We start from the raw sequence: 19283 nt of genomic DNA, 5'->3' as shown, positions 1-19283 counted from the left end.
GGCAGGAGGCTCTCAGGGTGAGATGGAGTGGGTACCCTGTGGGGGACTTCTTTTGTGGGGATAGAACAGTTCTGTGTCTTAATTTTGTCGCTGGTTACACAAATCTACACTTAGGATAAAGTTACATAGAATCCACACACATACACACACACATGCAGGTTAAAAAACTGAATACTGAATTGGAAATTTGAAAACTAACCAAAGGTCTGTAGTTTAGTCAGCAGTAACAAACCAACGCTCACTTCCTGGCTTTGACAGTGAACTTCAGCTATGCAAGGTGTCAGCGTGGGGAGAAGTTGGGTGAAGGTACAGGGGACTCCAGACTATTTCTGCGACTTCTTATAAGTCTCTAGTTATTTCGTAATAAAATATTTTTTAAAATGGGTAGAGAAAGATGGACTGTTCAATAAATTAAATCTTGTTTTTCCACAGGGGTTCAAATAAAATAAGACCTTATCTCACACTATATAGTAAAATTCTAAAGCGCATAAGGATTTCAACATTTACAAGAAAAAGTAAAAGAATCTTTATAATATAAGAATAAAAAAAATTTGTAAAATAAGGTTTTTAAATGCACAAACTAGAAAGGAAAACTTTGATAATTTAACCTTATTCTTACTTAAAACTCTGTTTAGCAAAGGGCACCGAAAACAAAGTTAAGGGACAAGCAGCTTCTTCTAGAACATAAGAAGCTGGAAAAAGGCAAGGAAACAAATTCTCCCTTGGATCCTGCAGAAAGGAATGCCGCCCTGCAGATAGACACCGTGATTTTAGCCCAGTGAGACTATATAGGTCTTCAAACCTGCAGAACTATAAGATGATATGTTTGTGTTTTATTTCACGCACTAAGTTTGCAGTCATTTTTTAGAGCAGAAACGGCAAACGGCTACCATGACTTACCTCTGTTGATTTCCAAGCATTAAACTTGAGTGGCTGTGTTTCCTGGGACGACCCCGTTTCACTGGGCGGCAGAACATCCCGCCACTGCTCTTGCTTCTGTTCTGCCCTGGAAGTATTCTCTGTCAATGACATAAGCTACGATTTTACTTTGGCACGAAATAGTCATTTACATTAGCTCACAATTTTTAAGTTAATCACTTCTGGAGATCCATTCTGTCCATAAAATATACATCACCTGCCAACAGTTACCCATGAATAGTATTTTCATATAGTCCTTTACAATAATTAGTAAGTTGAGACAGATTTTAAAAATACAACTTCAATTCTAGCCCTTCTCCAGTCAACAATTTTATTTTATAGCTTTATTATTTGATGCATTTTTAAGTACATTTTACCAATTATACTGTTATAGTTGTCCCAATTTTTCCCACTTTGCCCCCCTGCTGCCCAGTACCCCCTTCTCTCCAGCAATCCCACCCCACTAAGTTTATGTCCATGGGTCGTGCACATAAGTTCTTTGGCTTCTTCCTTTCCTATATTATTCTTAACTTTCCCCTGTCTATTTTGTTCCTACCAATTATGGTTCTTACTCCCTGCACCATTTCCCCCATTCTTTCCCTTCCCTCTCCCAGCTGATAACCTTCCAAGTGATCCCCATACCTATGATTCTGTTCCTGTTCTGGTTTTTTTGTTTTTGTTTTGTAGATTCAGTTGTTGATAGTTGTGAGTTTGTTGTCATTTTAGTGTTCATAGTTTTGATCTTTTTCTTAAATAAGTCCCTTTAATATTTCATGTAATAATGGCTTGGTGATGATAAATTCCCTTAGCTTTACCTTGTCTGAGAAGCACTTTATCTGCCCTTCCATTCTAAGTGATAGCTTTGTAGAATAGAGTAATCTAGGTTGTAGGTACTTCTTGTCAGCCCATTCTTGCCTGCAAAGTTTCTTTTGAGATATTAGCTGATAGCCTTATGGGAACTCCTTTGCAGGTAACTCTGCTTTTCTCTTGCTGCTTTTAAGATTGTCTCTTTATCTTTAACCTTTGGTGTTTTAATTATGATGTGTCTTGGTGTGGTCCTCTTTGGTCCAACTTGTTGGGACTCTGTGCTTCCTAGATTTGTATGTCTATTTCCTTCACCAAATTAGGGAAGTTTTCTTTCATTATTTTTTCAAACAAGTTTTCAATTTCTTGCTCTTCCTTTTCTCCTTCTGGAACCCCTATGATTTGAATGTTGGCACATTTGGAAATGTTCCAAAGGTTCCTAAGCCTCTCCTCATTTTTGTTTTGTTTTGTTTTTTGCATTCTTCTTTCTTCTTTCTATTCTGGTGAATGTTATTTCTTTCTTTTGTTCCAAGTCATTGATTTGAATCCCAACTTCCTTCCCTTCACTGTTGGTTCCCTGTATATTTTTCTTTCTTTTTTATTTTTTCAGTTTTCAAATTTTTTTAGAACTTATTGTTGTTCTATTACAGTGTCCCTATTTTTCTTTATTTCACTTTGTGCAACCTTCATTTCTTCCTTTAATTTTTTTGCCATACTCTATGAATCCGCTGAGCTTCCTTATCACCAGTGTTTTGAACTCGGCACCTGACAGGTTGGCTATCTTCATTTCATTAAGTTCTTTCCCTGAGGTTCTGTTCTTTCATTTGGGCCATATTTCTTTGCCTCCACAATTTGGTAGCCTCCCTGTGATTGTTTCTGTGTATTAGGTAGAGCTGCTTTTAAGCCCTGTCTTGTTAGTGTGGCCTATGTAGCAAAGACACCTGTAAATTGTGTAGGGTGGAGCCTTAGGTAATTTCCAGGTGGGGCTACCCGCTTCACTGTTTTGTGTCTTTGTTTTTGGTGGGGGCTTATAGAGAGGACAATGCTGCTGCCTGGCTTCTGGTGATTTGCCTGGCTCTCACCATTTCCAGTCACTTCACCCACTTCCCATATGTGATTGGTGCCCTTCCAGTTGCTGCCCTGGTGTTTGCATACACTATAAGACCATGTGGGCCCTTTAAGCAGCGAAAATCCTGAAGTTTCTTCTATTGCCCCAACCCCCACTGGTTTTTACAGCCAGTGGTAATGGGGATTTATCTTCCCAGTGCTGGAAACATGAGCTTTGTGGTCTGGCCTGAGGCTGGGATTGCTCACTCCCAGGTTATCCCTCCCGATTTTTATCCACCACATGTGAATGTGGAACCATCCATTCCACCTCTGATATAGCCTGTCCAAGCCACACTGTCTCTCCATCCCACCCCTGCCCCTCCTACCCATCTGAATAAATGTGGCTTCTTTAAATCCTTGGTTGTCAGACTTCCATATGGCTTGGTTTTCTGATAGTTCTTGTTGCTACTTGTTTTTGCAATCTGGTTGTAATTCTTTCTATGGTCGTGTGAGGAGGTGAATCATGTCTACCTATGCCTCCATCCTGACCAGAGCCTTGACACATATTTTTAAATATAAGGTATAATATTGTATAGAAATAGGATTTGAATTTAACATTTTTACAGTCTCAATATTATTTTCCTCCCTATGTTGATTAATGTGTAAACAAAGTATCAGTACCAACTCTGTCTCAACATATTATTGGGTACAGTTAGAAGTATAAGAAAGCTATTTCCAAAGTGCTGTATGCACACACCAGTGGGTACTTAAAGACTTCCCAAGTGCTAGGAGGGCATACATAATTTTAAAGCACAGTATCCAGATCCACAGCTTCTGCATATATTCTGTCCAAAAACTATCATGAGAATGCAACTCTGTATAAGCATCAGGCTAGTTTTTTTCCCCTCTTCCTTTTCATCATAAATTTCTCCCACTTTATAAAGAAAGACATATCCTTTACCTAATCTTATTATGGTACATCTTCCATTAAGGTGTAAGTGTAAGAACCTCTAAGGCACCAAACAATAGTAAAAAAGACTGGTATAGGGTTGCCTCCTTTAATCGAGGCATGAAAAATCCAAAGTAGAACTTCAAAGTTGTCCTGCCTTAGACACATTTCTTTTAATGCCAGAGCGTGGCATAGATAACAGGGAATTTTGGTCCATGCCAGGATGTTTGGTAATCAGATACATTACAGTATGGAGAAGCAGGACAGTTGACAAATTTCATTTCATGTGGTTGTGCTCTTCACTCCCTCAACTATTGTCAAAGAATGCCTCATCCCTGGGAAAGAGGCCTATGAGAAGAAGGCAAAAAGCAGGGGAGGCAGGGGCCCCTTAATTCATCAATACAGCAGCCTTATGACAAGGCTCTATGCCTTAGCTATTTCCCTTAGGAAAGGAGTTCAGGAGTGTGAATACAACCAGAGTAATGTTTGTTTACACATGTATTTGAATAAATAAAGTAAGACATTTTCTGAAAGAAAATGTAAATATATCTGATTTACATTTTATCTATCTCATTTTGCCAACTAGGTAAATATGATAAATAATTTCCAAAAATTGAATGAACCAAATCCACAGTTCTGAAGAGTTTATGACAACACATTGAAAGCATATGACACAATAAAGTCATTTTATCAAGAAGTTATATTGACAGGTACATTCCAAATAATGGTTTTCTATTTCCCATACATTCTGAGAACATTGTGTTAAAGTGTAAAAGGTATAATTAATAGTCATTTGGTAAATTTTAGTAAAGGTTTTTTGGTATTTTTCTAAGAAACTGAGAAAGTAAATTACACCTACTGATTGTTTAACTGTTTAATCTTTTCCTAAGTAGAGTGTTTCCAATTCTTTGCTTTCAACAACATTGAAGAAAGATCTAATCAAGTTAGCAGTTGATGAAATGAAAAACATTTTTATAATAAATCACCATATAATTTTTGGCATATTACTTGGAAGCAATTCATTGAATTGACATTACTATAATAAAACATCTATTCCCACCTACAATTTTATGTGAACAAGTCTTCATAGCATTTACATCTTTAAAAATGTAAAACAGAAACAGAATTCATTCTGAATCCTGTTTATTTCTAGCAACAGGTAATTTTCATATGTAAGTAAATGAACAGTTCCATACATCTCATAAAAACATATATTTCCAATAAATTGTATGCTTTATGTTTAATAACTACTTATAATCCATTTATGTGGTTTTGACTTTGACTGATTGTGTATGAAAAATAATTGAAATAATAAAACAATCTAAAAGGAGTATTTTATCACTTAAAGCCTCTGGTTAGAAAACTAAAATATAATTTCAATTTATGTATATGAGGTCTGTTTGGAAAAAGTTCAGCCATTGTTAATATATGAGAATGGTTTGCACAACATCAATGTAACCTGGCAGCCAAGGACAGTGGACTGGAATGCACATGCATGAACAGTGGCGACTTCACTGCACTAGTAAGTGGAGGCAGTAGATGCCATGGAGTGAGCATGTGTACTGTAGGGCCTTACATTCAAAATGACTGAACAGTAGAGCAATGAGTCTGCATCAAATTTTGCATTAAGCTTGAATGTTTCTCTGCGGAAACTATTTGAATGATTCAGAAGGCTGCATGTGGGCAACTGGTGATTGGCAGCTTCATCATGACAATGTCTCCGCTCATACATCAGGTCTCATGCAGAGTTTTTATTGCAAAACATCAAGTCACCCAGGTGACTCAGCCTCCCCTACAGCCCAGATTTGGTGCCCTGGGACATCTGGCTTTTCTCAAAACTAAAATCCCCTTTGAAAGGGACGAGACTTCAGACTGGTGATGAGATTCAGGAAAATACAACAGGGCAACCGATGGCGATTGGGAGAAGTGTGTGAGGGTCCAAGGTGCTATTTTGAAGGGGACTGAGGCATCATTGTCCTGTGTATAACATTTCTTGTGTCGTGTATCTTCTTCAATTAATGTCTCTATTTACATATTACATGGCTGGATACCTTCTGGACAGACCTCGTATATTTGATGTACAATAGACTTTTAAACATAAAAACACTTTCTCTTAGGATAAAATTCAGGGAAAGATGTGGAATGGAAATATGACTTCAAGTGGAAAAAATAATGATGTAAAAATTTCCAACATGAAGACTTCATGTATTTTTTTCAAATGAATAACTATAGTATCAATCAAAATAGTATTTAGAGTCCTTTACATACACTTAAAAGTCTCACATAATAGTTTTTTCTGTTTTCTTTTATCGTCAATGTCAATATTTTGAATTATATCCTTTGCAGTTACTTATGATTATGATAATATTTCACACATCAGCTTAAAAATGTATAAGGAGGTATATAATTTTTCAAAATCATTTTAGAAGTTATGCAAAAAAAAAAAAAAAAAAAAAGCTTGGAAAGAAATGATACAAGGCATGGATGGTCCTTACCTTCAAAAAGTTTAGCCTGACAAGGAGGATAAGTCTAACATAAAGATTTATAGGAAACAATTAAAGGAGAACAATCACATGCCAACTTCCTTAATTAACTAACTTTATTACTAGAAATGCTAAGGAGGAAAAAAAATAAATGTATACCAGAGTAATAAGAAAGAGCCTCAAATAGGAAGTAAAATTTGAACAAGCTTTGAAGGATGGCTAGGACCTGATAAATGTAGAAGGAGAAATTCTTCCAAACAGAAGGACCTACATGAACAAAGGAGCAAGTATGGGATATACGAAAGATGCTAAAGAAAGAATAAGAACTTTGCATTTACGGTTCTAACTTTGCATTTTCTTGGACTTCACATGAAAATGAATAATTAAAATAAGCTTATTTGGGGCATGGAGATTTTATAATTAACTAGTACTGGCAAACAGTGGTTCGAGACTTAGATCATCTATGTACTTTCATGTGGTTTAATCGGGAACTATATTATCACTGAGAATTTAGCAACAAAAATCATCCTTGAAATGACAAAGAGCTAGGTTTTAGACATCACAGAAGTAATTAATAAAAAATTTTAGGAAGTAATTTTTGAATTGTGAAGAAACTGAAGAATAGCAAGAATTTTGAAAGAAAAAATATCTTGTATATCAGGAGATGAATTTTAGCATAGAATAACTAAAATGGTATGTACCTATATTAAATAATCTTATAGGGCCAAGAAGAAAGGCAGTTATACTATAATATAGTGAGTCAATGGAAACTCAGAATTTTTTTTTAGTATCAGGCAGCGCAACACTGAAAGTGAAGTGTGCTTAATTAAATAAGATGATTATACAGCATTTATTTCTGGATTTTCACAAGCAAATGGAAGGAGATAGCACACATTTAGTTCCTTGGTAGAAATAAGGTCCCTTTGGTATCATAAGCTGTTTATCGATTGAGATTGTGAAGTCACAGGCCAAGGAGGACTAGTATATGAATGAGCAACCGCAAAGGAAAAAGTAAAGATGCTACAGGAAATTATGCTACTGAGTCATTCGAAGATGAGTGCTGAGATACCAAGGCTGTAGATACTTTGTAGAAATATCTAGAGAGAAGTTATATGCCTCATTGAGCCTGTAATACTCAGATAATACCACAAAGCAGAACTGGTAAACCCTGTGATATTTCTTAGATATCAAACTGACATTTGAACTCTCAGACATTAACAATGCAACAACACATTTTGAAAACGAAATGCTCCATAAGTTGAACAACTTTCCAAATTTTTTCATTTATTATTTAGCACCTAATGAACATTGTTGCTATGTATTGACAGTGTCCTTTCAGGTATAATTTAAGTAGTCACTTATTTAAAATTAATTTTTAAAAATAAAAATTTAAAAGTAAACAAATTAATTTATACAACAAACAAATCCACCATAGAAAACAGTCAGTGGACTAATGAAGAACTCATAAGCTTTAAAATTCCCCTAGTGATTAAGCTTCTACCTAACCTTTGCAGAATCATGAGTTTGGAACCGTAACAATTTCACTGTCTTACACTTTAGCATCTTCAAGTAATTGATATTTGTTCTAATTAAAAAATTTCATTTTATATTAATTTCAAACTTGCAGAAAGATTACCAGAAGAGTACAAATAACTCCCATATACTCATCATCCCCATTCACCAATTGTTAACATTTTGCTTTAAAATTATCTTTCTTCACTTACATACATGTTATGATAATCCTGTACCTTGAATCTTGAAGGGCCATTGTGCTAGGCTGGGTTCCCCAGAAAACAGGCCCCATGGCTCAGACTGGTTTAAGGGAGGTTCCCTAGGGAGTGCCCTTAGAAACAGTCTATGAGGAGGGAGGGAAGGCAGGACTGGGCCAGGGAGAAACTGAACTGTAGTGGTCGCCAGAGGCCTTAGCCAATCTCCTACTAGGAGCTTTGGGGCTGGAATGGCTCTTCACAGTCATTGCATGTAGGTACCCTCAGGACCTGGCATGACCTTGGCACAGAGGCTCTCTCCTGCTGCTGGGAATGCCCTGAGAAGGACCCCACTGGGAACCCTGAGCCGCTGACCCTCCCTGCAGAAATGAGCGCCTTGACCTTGGGGCGCTTGTCTGGGAGGCCCCACAGTGGCTCCTGCAGCACAGCCGCCAGGGCTCCCTTCACTTCTGGAAATGCTGCAGAGGGACAGGAGGGAGTGGGTGAGTCCTGCACACTTTTTTTTGAAAGGTGAATTTTGACATTAGTAGGAAAAGGTTTAAAAAAAAAGCAAACAGGAAAAGGATAAAAAACAAAAAAGCAGAGATATTTAAGCAGATTTTTAATATTGAAATAGGTAAATAAGAAAATGTGAAAAGGAAACACTTCTTGCAGGAGATCTTAAAATGGGAGTCTAGGCAATCTTATTCCAGTGTTTTGCTAACAATAGCGTACAAAATTTTAGACATTGCCAGTAGGTCCTACTTACGAATAACAGGAAACAGAAAGCCCCACCAACTGTTAAATGCTCAGCTTATGGGACAAGGACAAAGAGAGGGTCACTACAAAAGCAGGTTTAATTACTCAGCGTCTGGTTCCCAGGCTAAGATAGCAGATCGGAGCTTCAACACTGAATTTCCAACACCCAATACTTAATGAGATGCCTTTTTCTTTTAAGTTAGAATAAAAAACTTTATAACAGCAGTCTAACACAGAAACAGATACAATACACATAATTTTTTAAAGAAAAAATTAACTGGTGGCCATTAAAAAGATATAAGATCTAGGACATCCATCCCTTCTTTCCCAAAGGTGATATGAGAAGCTGATAAGATTCTGAGATTTCACATCAATATCTGAATGTTTGGGAAAAAGAGAACTGAGTGAACAATACTTTTTCCCACCTTATGACTGAGAAGAGGTGGAAATGGCTAAAGAAAAAAGAAATAGGTGGAACAGAGTGAGTCAGTGAGATGCTGCATTTTAATGGAAGTGAAACCCATGGTTCACATGCAATTGATGGATGAGCTAAAGCCGAACGGTATCTCCCCACCCCATGGGGATAGGATACACTTCCTGGCCAGAGAGGATGAACAGGATCTTGTACAAGATTCAGAAGATAGAGCAGATTCCAAATATTATAAACCAGGCTGCGTATGACCTAACGAGGGCTCCCATTCCTTTTGCTGCAGGAAAGTGGACAGACTAACAGCCCACAAACTGCAGCTTGGTGTGTGGAGAAAATAAATGTTTCAGAGGTGGTGGGAAGAGCCGAGAAATCAGTAAGTGTATCTGAGCAGATAACCACCAAAGCTTATCGTGCTGCACCTGTATTAACCCATTTACTTCTTAAAACAACTATATAATAAGAGCTGTATTATCTCCATTTTACAGAAGATAAAATTTCAGCACAAAGGTTTAAGTAACATGTCCAAGGTCACACAGTCCACACAATTTGGATCAGAATTCAAATCCAGGCAGTATGGCTCAGGACCTGAGCGCTTCACCATTACTCTCCACTGTCTTCAAAACAGAGTGCCTCCTCAGAGCTGCCAAAGCATCAGCAGGACAGAAAGAAATGACCTGGCATAAACCAAACATATTCCAGCAGGAAAAAAAGGAAAAGAGAAGGAGGAGGGGAGGGAGGAGCAAGAAGAGAGAATGAGAGAAAGGAAGAAGGCGTGCAAAAAAAAAAAAAAGATTACAAATGTAGAAGAAAACGTAGCTCAAGGAACAGATGGAAATTCCTCACAATATGGCATTTGATGTTTTTTGCAGTTATGGTAAATTGTGTATTTTCATATATTTCATTTTATAATTTTTTGTTGCTACTATATAACAATACAAGGTTGAACATTTAAAAATATATGTTTCTTGGCCTTACATGTTTCTGCCTCTTCTTTTAGAAAATGCTTTCCATATCTCCTTCCTACTTTTCAGATGGGCTAGCCTTTTCTTTCTTTTCTTCTTTTTAAAGTATATTTTATTGATTACATTGTTACAATAGTTCCATTTTTTTTTCCTGTTTGCTCCCCTCTGCCCGGCACCCCCCTCCCCTTCCCCCAGCTATCCCACCCACCTTAGTTCACGTCCATGGGTCATGCATACAAGTTCTCTGGCTTCACCCTTTCCTATATTATTCTTTTTTAAAATTAATTAATTAATTAATTAATTGATATTTTTATAACAAAGAAAACACAAAAATTTCCCCCTCTCAGACTTAAGACCCTCTATAATCTTATAAAGGACAATGGGCAAAGGTCTCGTGCTCCTCTAGCTGCTTCAAGCTGGGCACGGTCGTCATCCTACCTACCCTTGGGTCCAGAAATCCCTAATAAGAGTCGGGGTGTAGTGGGGAGGGTGGCCTTCCCACATGGGGAAGGATCTTGCAGACTCCAGGTCAGTTGGCTGTCCCCAGACAATGGCGCATTTGGTTTAACAGGCTGGCATCCTTGTATTCTCTGGTTCTATTTTGCTCGTTTGGTTGTGTTGTTCCTTAGTCTCCTGTATCAGGTGATATCATATGTTATTTTTCTTTCGTTGCCTGGCTTATTTCGCTAAGCATAATTCTCTCTAGTTCCATCCATGTTGTTGCAAATGGTAGAAGTTCCTTCTTTGTTTCTGTTACATAGTATTCCACTGTGTAAATGTATCACAGTTTTTTTATCCACTCATCTACAAATGGGTGCTTAGGCTGTTTTCAGCACCTGGCTATTATAAATAGTGCTGCTATGAACATAGGGGTGCATAGGTTCTTTTGAATTGGGGTTTCAGGATACTTCAGATACAATCCTAGCAACAGAATCGCGGGTTCAAAAGGCAGTTCCATTTTTAGTTTTTTGAGGAAATTCCATACTGTGTCCCACAGTGGCTGCCCCAGTCTGCATTCCCACCAGCAGTGCACCAGGGTTCCCATTTCTCCGCATCCTCACCAGCACATGTCGTTTGTTGATTTGTTGATGATGGCCATTCTGACAGGTGTGAGGTGGTATCTCATTGTGGTTTTTATTTGCATCTCTCTGGTGGCTAGTGATGTTGAGCATCCTTTCATATGCCTGTGGACCCTCTGTATGTCCTCTTTGAAGAAGTGTTTGTCAGGTCCTTTGCCCACTTTTTAATTGGGTTGTCTGTCTTCTTGGTGTTGAGTCATATAAGTTCTTTATATATTTTGGAGATCAATCCCTTGTCTGATGTATCATTGGCAAATATATTTTCCCATATGGTTGGTTCCCTTTTCATTTTGCTGATGTTTTCTTTTGTTGAGCAGAAACTCTTTAGTTTGATGTAGTCCCATTTATTTATTCTTTCCTTTATTTCACTTGCCTTGGGAGATATATCAGTGAAAATGTTGCTATGTGGGATATCTGAAATGTTCCTGCCTGTTTTCCTCTAGGACTTCTATGGTGTCATGGCTTACATTTAAGTCTTTGATCCATCTTGAGTTTATTCTGGTGTATGGTGTAAGTTGGTGGTCTAGTTTCATTTTTTTTGCATGTCCCTGTCCAGTTCTCCCAACACCATTTGTTGAAGAGGTTCTTTTCACTCCATTTTATGTTTCAACCCCCTTTGTTAAATATTAGTTGGCCATATAGACCTGGATTTATTTCTGGGCTCTCTAGTCTGTTCCATTGATCTATATGTCTGTTCTTATGCCAGTACCAGACTGTTTTGATTACTGTGGCCTTGTAGTATAGTTTGGTATCAGGTATTGTGATTCCTCCTACTTTGTTCTTCTTCCTCAAGATTGCTGTGGCTATTTGGGGTCTTTTTTTGTTCCATATAAATTTTTGAAGTATTTGTTCTAGGTCTGTGAGGTATGTCATTAGTATTTTAATAGGGATTGCATTGAATCTATAAATTGCTTTGGGTAGTATAGACATTTTAATGATGTTGATTCTTCTATCTTTGAAAATGTTCCATGTGCACTTGAAAAGAATGTATATTTTGCTTCTTTGGGGTGAAGAGTTCTATATATATATCGATTAAGTCCATTCGATCTAGAGTATTGTTCAATGCCTCAATATCCTTAGTGTTTCTTTGCTTCAAAGATCTGTCCATTGCTGACAATGGGGTGTTAAAGTCCCCTACTATGAGTGTGTTGCTGTCTATATCCTTCCTGAAGTCTTTCAAAATTTTCCTTACATATTTGGCTGCTCCTATGTTGGGTGCATATATGTTTACAAGGGTTATATGTTCTTGGTGAATTTTTCCCTTAAGTATTATGAAATGTCCTTCTTTGTCTCTTTTTATGGCCTTTGCTGTGAAATCTGTTTTGTCTGATATAAGTATTGCTACCCCAGCTTTTTCTCATGCCCATTTCCTTGAAATATTTTCTTCCATCCCTTCACTTTCAGTCTGTGTAGATCTTTTGTTCTAAATTGGATCTCCTTTCTATGTGGGTCATGCTTTCTAATCCATTCAGCTACCCTATGTCTTTTGATTGGCGCATTTAATCCATTTACATTTAAGGCTATTATTGATAGGTACTTATTCATTGTCATTTTCCCCCTTTGTACTTGTGTTCCTCTCTATCTCTCTCTGTTTCTTCATCTTCTTAAAGCAGACCCTTTAGCATCTCTTGCAATGCTGGTTTGGTGGAAATGTATTCTTTTAGCCTTCTTTTGTCTGGGAAACTCCTTATTTCACCTTCCATTTTGAATGAGAACCTTGCTAGGTAGAGTATTCTTGGTTGTAGCCCTTTCTTTTTCATTGCTTGGAATATTTTGTGCCATTCCCTTCTGGCTTGTAGTGTTTCTGTTGAGAAATCTGATGCTAGCCTTATTGGAGCTCCCTTGTATGTTATTAACTGTTTCTTTCTTGCTGCTTTTAGGATTCTCTCTTTGTCTTTCAATGTTGCCGTTTTAATTATGATGTGTCTTGAAGTGGGTCTGTTGGGGTTCATCTTTATTGGGACCCTCTGTGCTTCCTGGACTTGGGTGACTTTTTCTCTTATCAGTTAGGGAAGTTTTCTGTCATTAGTTTTTCAAACAGGTTTTCTATCCTTTGCTCCTCTTCTTCTTCTGGTATTCCTATGATATGGATATTATTATATTTCATGTTGTCCTGCAGCTGTCTTAAAACCTCTTAATTCTTTTTCAGTCTTCTTTCATTTTGTTGCACTGTTGGGGAATTTTTTTCTATGTTGTCCTCCAGCTCACTGATCCGATCTTCTGCTTCCTCTAGCCTGCTTTTAATTCCTTCTACTGTGTTCTTCAATTCAGAAATTGTATTCTTTGTTTCCTTCTGGCTCTTATTGATAGTTTCTATGTCCTTTTTCATGCTGGTGTAATTCTCAGTAAGTTTCTTGTAGTTTCCCTGGAGTTCCTTGTAGTTTCCCTGGAGTTCTTTGTAGTTTCCTTTGAGCTTGCTGAACTCATTGAGCTTCCCTATAATGAATGTTTTGAATTCCATGTCTGATAGTTTGCTTACCTCTATTTCATTTAGCATTCTTTCTAGGGATTCCTCCTTTTCTTTTGATGGGGGGTTGTTTCTCTGTCTCCCCATTTTTGTGACTCTTCTTGTTTGTTGCTGTTTCTTAGATTGATCTCTAGCCTTTTCTTATTTGTAGGAATTCTAATCGTCGGTCAGTTATTTGTGTTGAAAATATTTCTCATAGTCTCTTCTTCACTTTTATATGGTGTTTTTTTCATGATGAGAAAACTATTAAATTTAATATTGTTTAATTAGTTTTCTATCACTGCCAAAAATTACCACAAATTTAGTGGCATAAAACAATACCTATTTCTTATGTTACTGTTCTGTAGGTTGGAAGTTTAGGCAGGCTTGTCTGGGTTCTCTGCTTCAGGTCTCACAAGGCCAAATTCAAGGTGTTATTAACCTAGCTGGATTCTTATCTGGAGACTCTGGGGAAGAATCCACTTCCAAGATCATTCAGTTTGTTGACAGAATTCAGTTCTCCTTGTGACTGTACAACTGAAGTCCCCAATTCCTTGCTGGCTGGCAACCAGGGGTCACTCTCAGCTTCTGGAAGCCATGTGCATTCTGTATCACTCCACCTTCAGGCAACTAAGGGAGCATCAGATCCTTCTCACACAAATCCCTCTGATTTCCTCTTCAGCCACCAGCTCGAGAAAACTTTGCGTTTCAAGGGTTCATGTGATTAGATTAAGCCCATGCATATAATGTAACATAATCATGGAGGCCATCATTCATCATATTCACAATTATACCCACACTCAAAGGGGAGGGGATTATATAAAGGCAAGGGTCAGGGAGGCTTAGTCTCAGAGTCGTGTCTACAATAATAGTCAGATTTGTAAATGCTTTTTAGAAAATGTATGTTCTTTTTCTGTTATGTTTAAAAAATCCTACCCTATCTCAATGTGAATAAGGTATTCTCTTATATTTTCTTTTAAACATTTTAAAATTTTGGTTTTTTTTTACTTCGAAGTCTTTAATTCATCTAGAATTTGTTTTTGTTCAGGATATGAGCTATAGATCTAATTTCTAGTTTTGTTTTTTTCAACATGGATAAATAATTGTCCCAGTAATAAGTAGTTCACCTTTTCCCCACCCAAGTGAAATGGCACCTCTGTCACATATTAAGATAACATCGCTGCACAGGTCCACACTCTGGGCTCTACAGTTTGTTCTGTTGGTCCTTACACCTATCCTGCATCAAGACCACATGTTATGATGACTAATGCTTCAGTCTTGTTATCTATAAAGGCAAGCTCTCCCCCATTTTGTCTTCAGGAATGTTTGGCTATTCTTGACCTTTTGACTCTTCCAGATAAACTTTAGAATCCATTCACAAAATTCAATTTTAAAAATAATTTTTGGATTTTGATTGTAATTGCACTGAATCAGTAGTTCTCAGTGGGGGGCAGTTTTGGTCCCCAGGGGATGTTTGATGATGTCTGTAGACATTTTTGGTCCTCACAACAGAAAGGGATGTGTCTAATAACAACCAGGTCAAAGGGAACGCTGAACATCCTACACTGCACAGGATGGCCCTTAAAATAAAGAATCATCTAGCTTAAAATGTCAGTAGTATTGAGCTTAAGAAGCCCATCACTAAATCTTTTCTATTTGGAGAGAACTGATATTTATATTGTTTGAGTGTTTTAATAGACAAACATGAATATCTTTCCATTTATTAATATACGGGTCCTATTTAATGTATTTCAATTATGTTATAATTTTCAGTGTGTTATGGAGCAAATGGGGGCTCGTTCACATGGTGCCATGGTGTAAGACCCAATAATTAGTATTGAGAAAAACAGATCTTTATTTACAAGATTCCAACCTTGGGGGGGCTGTGAGCACTTCAGCTTGGAGCCCTGTTCTCCCACGAGACCCAGCACTTCCCTTGCTCCCCAAAAGGCTATAAGCCAAAATCAAGCCCAATGGTTCCCCATTTCTTATCTGTCAGCTCTCTCCTTTGGAATCTGGGGTATGATGTCCTCAGCCTCTGTATCATAGTCAAGGAAAGTATGTGCCATGTTACACTGGATCATGGTGAAGTCCAGGAAAGGCATGAGTCCTAAGAGAGTGTCCTCACTGCATGTCCTGAGTTCCAAGAGTCCAGATAGAGTCCAGGTTTGCAGGGCAGAGTCCTTGGTGGCCCCGGAGTCAGCTGGAGCGGGCACGATCAGAGCAGCAGTCAGCCTGCTTTCCCAGGCTGCAGGGCCGGGTCCTGACTGCAAACCGCATGGCTGCTTCTCACAGGGCTGCTACAACCTGCTGCTCCGTCACGCTCCTCCAACATGCCCCTTCCATTGTGCTTCTCACGGCGGACAGGAACCCTTCTTTCCTTTCAAGCAGCATGGCCCCCTTCTTTCACATCAGACTTCATGGTGGGCTGGTGGGGTCCCTCTGCAGTTTTTCAAACCACGTGGCCTGGTGCCCAAAATGGCTGCCGTCTTTCATTTAAATTCTAACTGCGACCTGTGACACAGTGGGTATAGTGACCAGTCATGACCATCTGGAGAAATTCCACGCAGGCCCCATGAGCTCTCCACCACCACTCTATGGTCAAAGTTCCTCCCATCTCCCTCATGCTAGGCAGTGGCCACAACTATCTGCATAACTAAGAAATTAGCTACCAGCCATAGATATGTAAATTATCCTTAAAAGCTGTATTATTTTCTTCCCCCATTCCCAAGACCATGGGCTGTGGGGACTTTGTGGACACCGCTCTGTAACAAGCATACAGATCCTGTACATCTTTTCTAAGTTTTATGCCTAAGTAGACCATGATATTTTGCTATTTTAAATGGTATTTTTAAAAAATTATGTTTCTTGTTTATTGATAGTATAGAGAAATATAGCCAGACTTCTTGTTAAAATGTAGTATTTGTTTTATTTTTAACTTTTTTCACTTATAGTTTATATTCGATATAATTTTGTATTAGTTTCAGGTGTACAACATAATGGTTAGACAATCATGTACTTTACAAAGTGTTTCCCCTGATATTTCTAGGACCCACCTGGCTCTACACATAGTTACTACAATCTTCTTGGCTATACGCCTTATGTGGCACTTTACATCCCCATGACTATGTTGTAACTGCCAATCTATACCCCTGAATCCCCTCACCTCTTCTACCCATCAGTCTATTCTCTGTATCAGTGAGTCTGTTTCTCTTTTGTTTGTTCATTTATATTGTCCTTTAGATTCCACATGTAAGGGAAATCATGTGGTATTTGTCTTTCTCTGACTGACCTATCCACTTAGCATAATACCCAAATTTAGCATTTCTAACATGTCTATAGACCTTATCAAGTTTTCTATATGAGAATCCTATCATCTGCAAATAAATTTGTTTCTTCCATTTCAATACTTATGCTTTTAATTTCTCTTACTTGTTTTATTATGATGACCAGGACCCCCAGTACAAAGCTAAATAGAAGCATGGAGAATGGGAACCTTTTCTTCTACCTGATTCTAAAAGGGATACTCCACATTCAGATGACTGGAAATTTTTAATTTACTTTTTAAAATTCAAACAATGCATTTCTGCAAGAAAAGGTAGTCTGTGTGATATAGATTCTTTAAATATAAAGATCTTCTCTATAACCAATATAATCACTAGTAAAACCCACATTTAAAAAAATGTTTTCTTTACTGACCTATCAATAAGTGAGAGAAAGATTTTGAAATAATCTAATATAGCAGTAGATGTTTCAATATCTTCCTGTAGTTCTACCAGTTTTTGCTTTATGTACTTTTGAAGTTATTTTATTGGGTATATTCACATTTACAGATTTTATTATGTCTTTTTGGGGAATTAATCTTTTAGTATTGTCCTTATAATGCTCTGGCTTTAAATTCTACTTTGATTTAATATAGTTATATCAGCTTTCTTTAGGTAGTAAATGCCTGGTGTATCTTTTTCTACCCATTTGCCTTCAACCTTTCTGTGAACTTATGCTCATAGTGTGTATCTGGATTTCTTTTCCCCCAATTTGATAATCTCTGCCTTTTAACAGAGGAGTTTAATTCACTGGTATTTATTGTGATTATTATTATATTTGAACTTATTTCTACCATTTCATTTTTTATTTCCATTTGTCTCACTTTATCTATGCTGTTTGCCCTTCACAAAATTAAACCTCTTTTCCTCACTTTTTTTCTCACTACTTTGATCTATGCATTGTATACTTCTTTTAGCATTTACCCTTGAAAGTTTCGAGTTAAGTAATATCCTTACCCTTCTGTCAAAAAGTACAAGGACCTTAGTACACTATAAATCCATAGACCTACCCCAACTTACATACCATGGCTACTCACTATTTTAAAACTTAAAAATGAGACATTATTTTACACAGAAAGTGTTTATTTTATAAACATGTTTACTAATGGTGCCTCCTACCATTCTTCTGGAATAATTTTCCTTCTTTTTAAAGTATATCCTTTAATGTAGGTCTCATGGTAGTAAACTCATTTTTTGTGTTCATGTATAAATGACTATTTCACCCCCATCCTTGAATAATATAGTTATGCTGGGTACATAACTATAGGCTATTATTTTCTCTCAGCACTTTGGAAATAGGACTGTAACTGAGAAGTTTATGGCAACTGTCATTCCTCTGTAGATGGATCCTCTATGTCTTAATACGGCTTTCGTATTTTCCATTTACTTTGGACCTATTTTCTAGTTCACTAAATTAAGATTTTTTTTTTAAATTTCAGAGGTATTTCTCATTTCTGTAAGTTCCTATTTTTCAAATTCATATATTCACTCCTAGTCATCTTTTTTTTTTTTTTTTTTTTTTTAAGTAAAACCGTTTTAATTTTTAAGGTTTGGTTGGGCTTAAAGAGCCAGGCTGCGACAGATACAACTGGCATTTGAATAATTGGATTAATTTAGAGAAGGGCAAATCAGTTTTGATGGTTGAGCTTAAGTATATGCCTTTTTTTTAAGACTTTATTTTTTTAATGAAACTTTTTAAATTAAAAAAAAAAAGATTTTATTTACTCATTTCTAGCGAGGGGAAGGGAAAGAGAAAGAGAGGGAGAGAAACATCAATCAGTTGCCTCTCGCGCACCCCCAGCTGGGGACCTGGCCCACAACCCAGGCATGTGCCCTGACTGGGAATCGAATCTGCTACCTTTCCGTTCACAGGCCAGTGTTCAACACACTGAGCCACACTAGGAGGGCTGAAGACTATTTTTTAGAGCAGTTTTAGGTTTTCAACAAAATTGAGGGGGGGGTACAGAGATTCCCCATATACCCACTGCCCTACACATGCACAGACTTCCCCATTATCAACACGGTGTGTCCTTCCTTTATTTCTTTAAATACATAGCTCTTCTATGTCATATATTTGACCTTTCTAATATCTACAGTCTTTGCGGGACTACATGTGCTCTTTGCTAATTATTTTGCCCTGTGTTTGGTGATTTGGACTGTGAGCTCGTTGCCTGGTTTTAATTGGCGGTGTCTCTGTGAACCTGACTGTGAAATGAGCAGGCGTTTTTCTTGCAGAGACAACTACGTGGAATCACTCACTCTGGTGCCCCTGGAGTGTCTGGGTTCAGCAGAGCAACCCCAGGCTTTCCTTCCCGATGCTCAAGGCAGGCCCCGAACTCATTTTCTCAGTGACACACCACCGCCCTTAAGCAGCTCA

The 19283-nt window shown here is 37.6% G+C and overlaps 1 protein-coding gene across 1 annotated transcript in view; it reads right to left on the bottom strand.

The window, feature by feature from the left end:
- Positions 1 to 19283, bottom strand: part of ENTHD1 (ENTH domain containing 1) — a 93058-nt gene that overhangs the window by 56852 nt on the left and 16923 nt on the right. Inside the window, exon 3 of the mRNA XM_090275323.1 lies at positions 901 to 1019. Coding sequence (XP_090131449.1) covers positions 901 to 1019 — 119 coding nt within the window. The remainder of the gene's footprint in view (positions 1 to 900; positions 1020 to 19283) is intronic.

The sequence above is a fragment of the Furipterus horrens genome, unplaced genomic scaffold (genome assembly GCF_987537825.1).
Source record: "Furipterus horrens unplaced genomic scaffold, mFurHor1.1.pri manual_scaffold_4, whole genome shotgun sequence".
NCBI classification, from domain to species: Eukaryota; Metazoa; Chordata; class Mammalia; order Chiroptera; family Furipteridae; genus Furipterus; species Furipterus horrens.
This window is presented reverse-complemented; position numbering and strand designations above follow the sequence as displayed.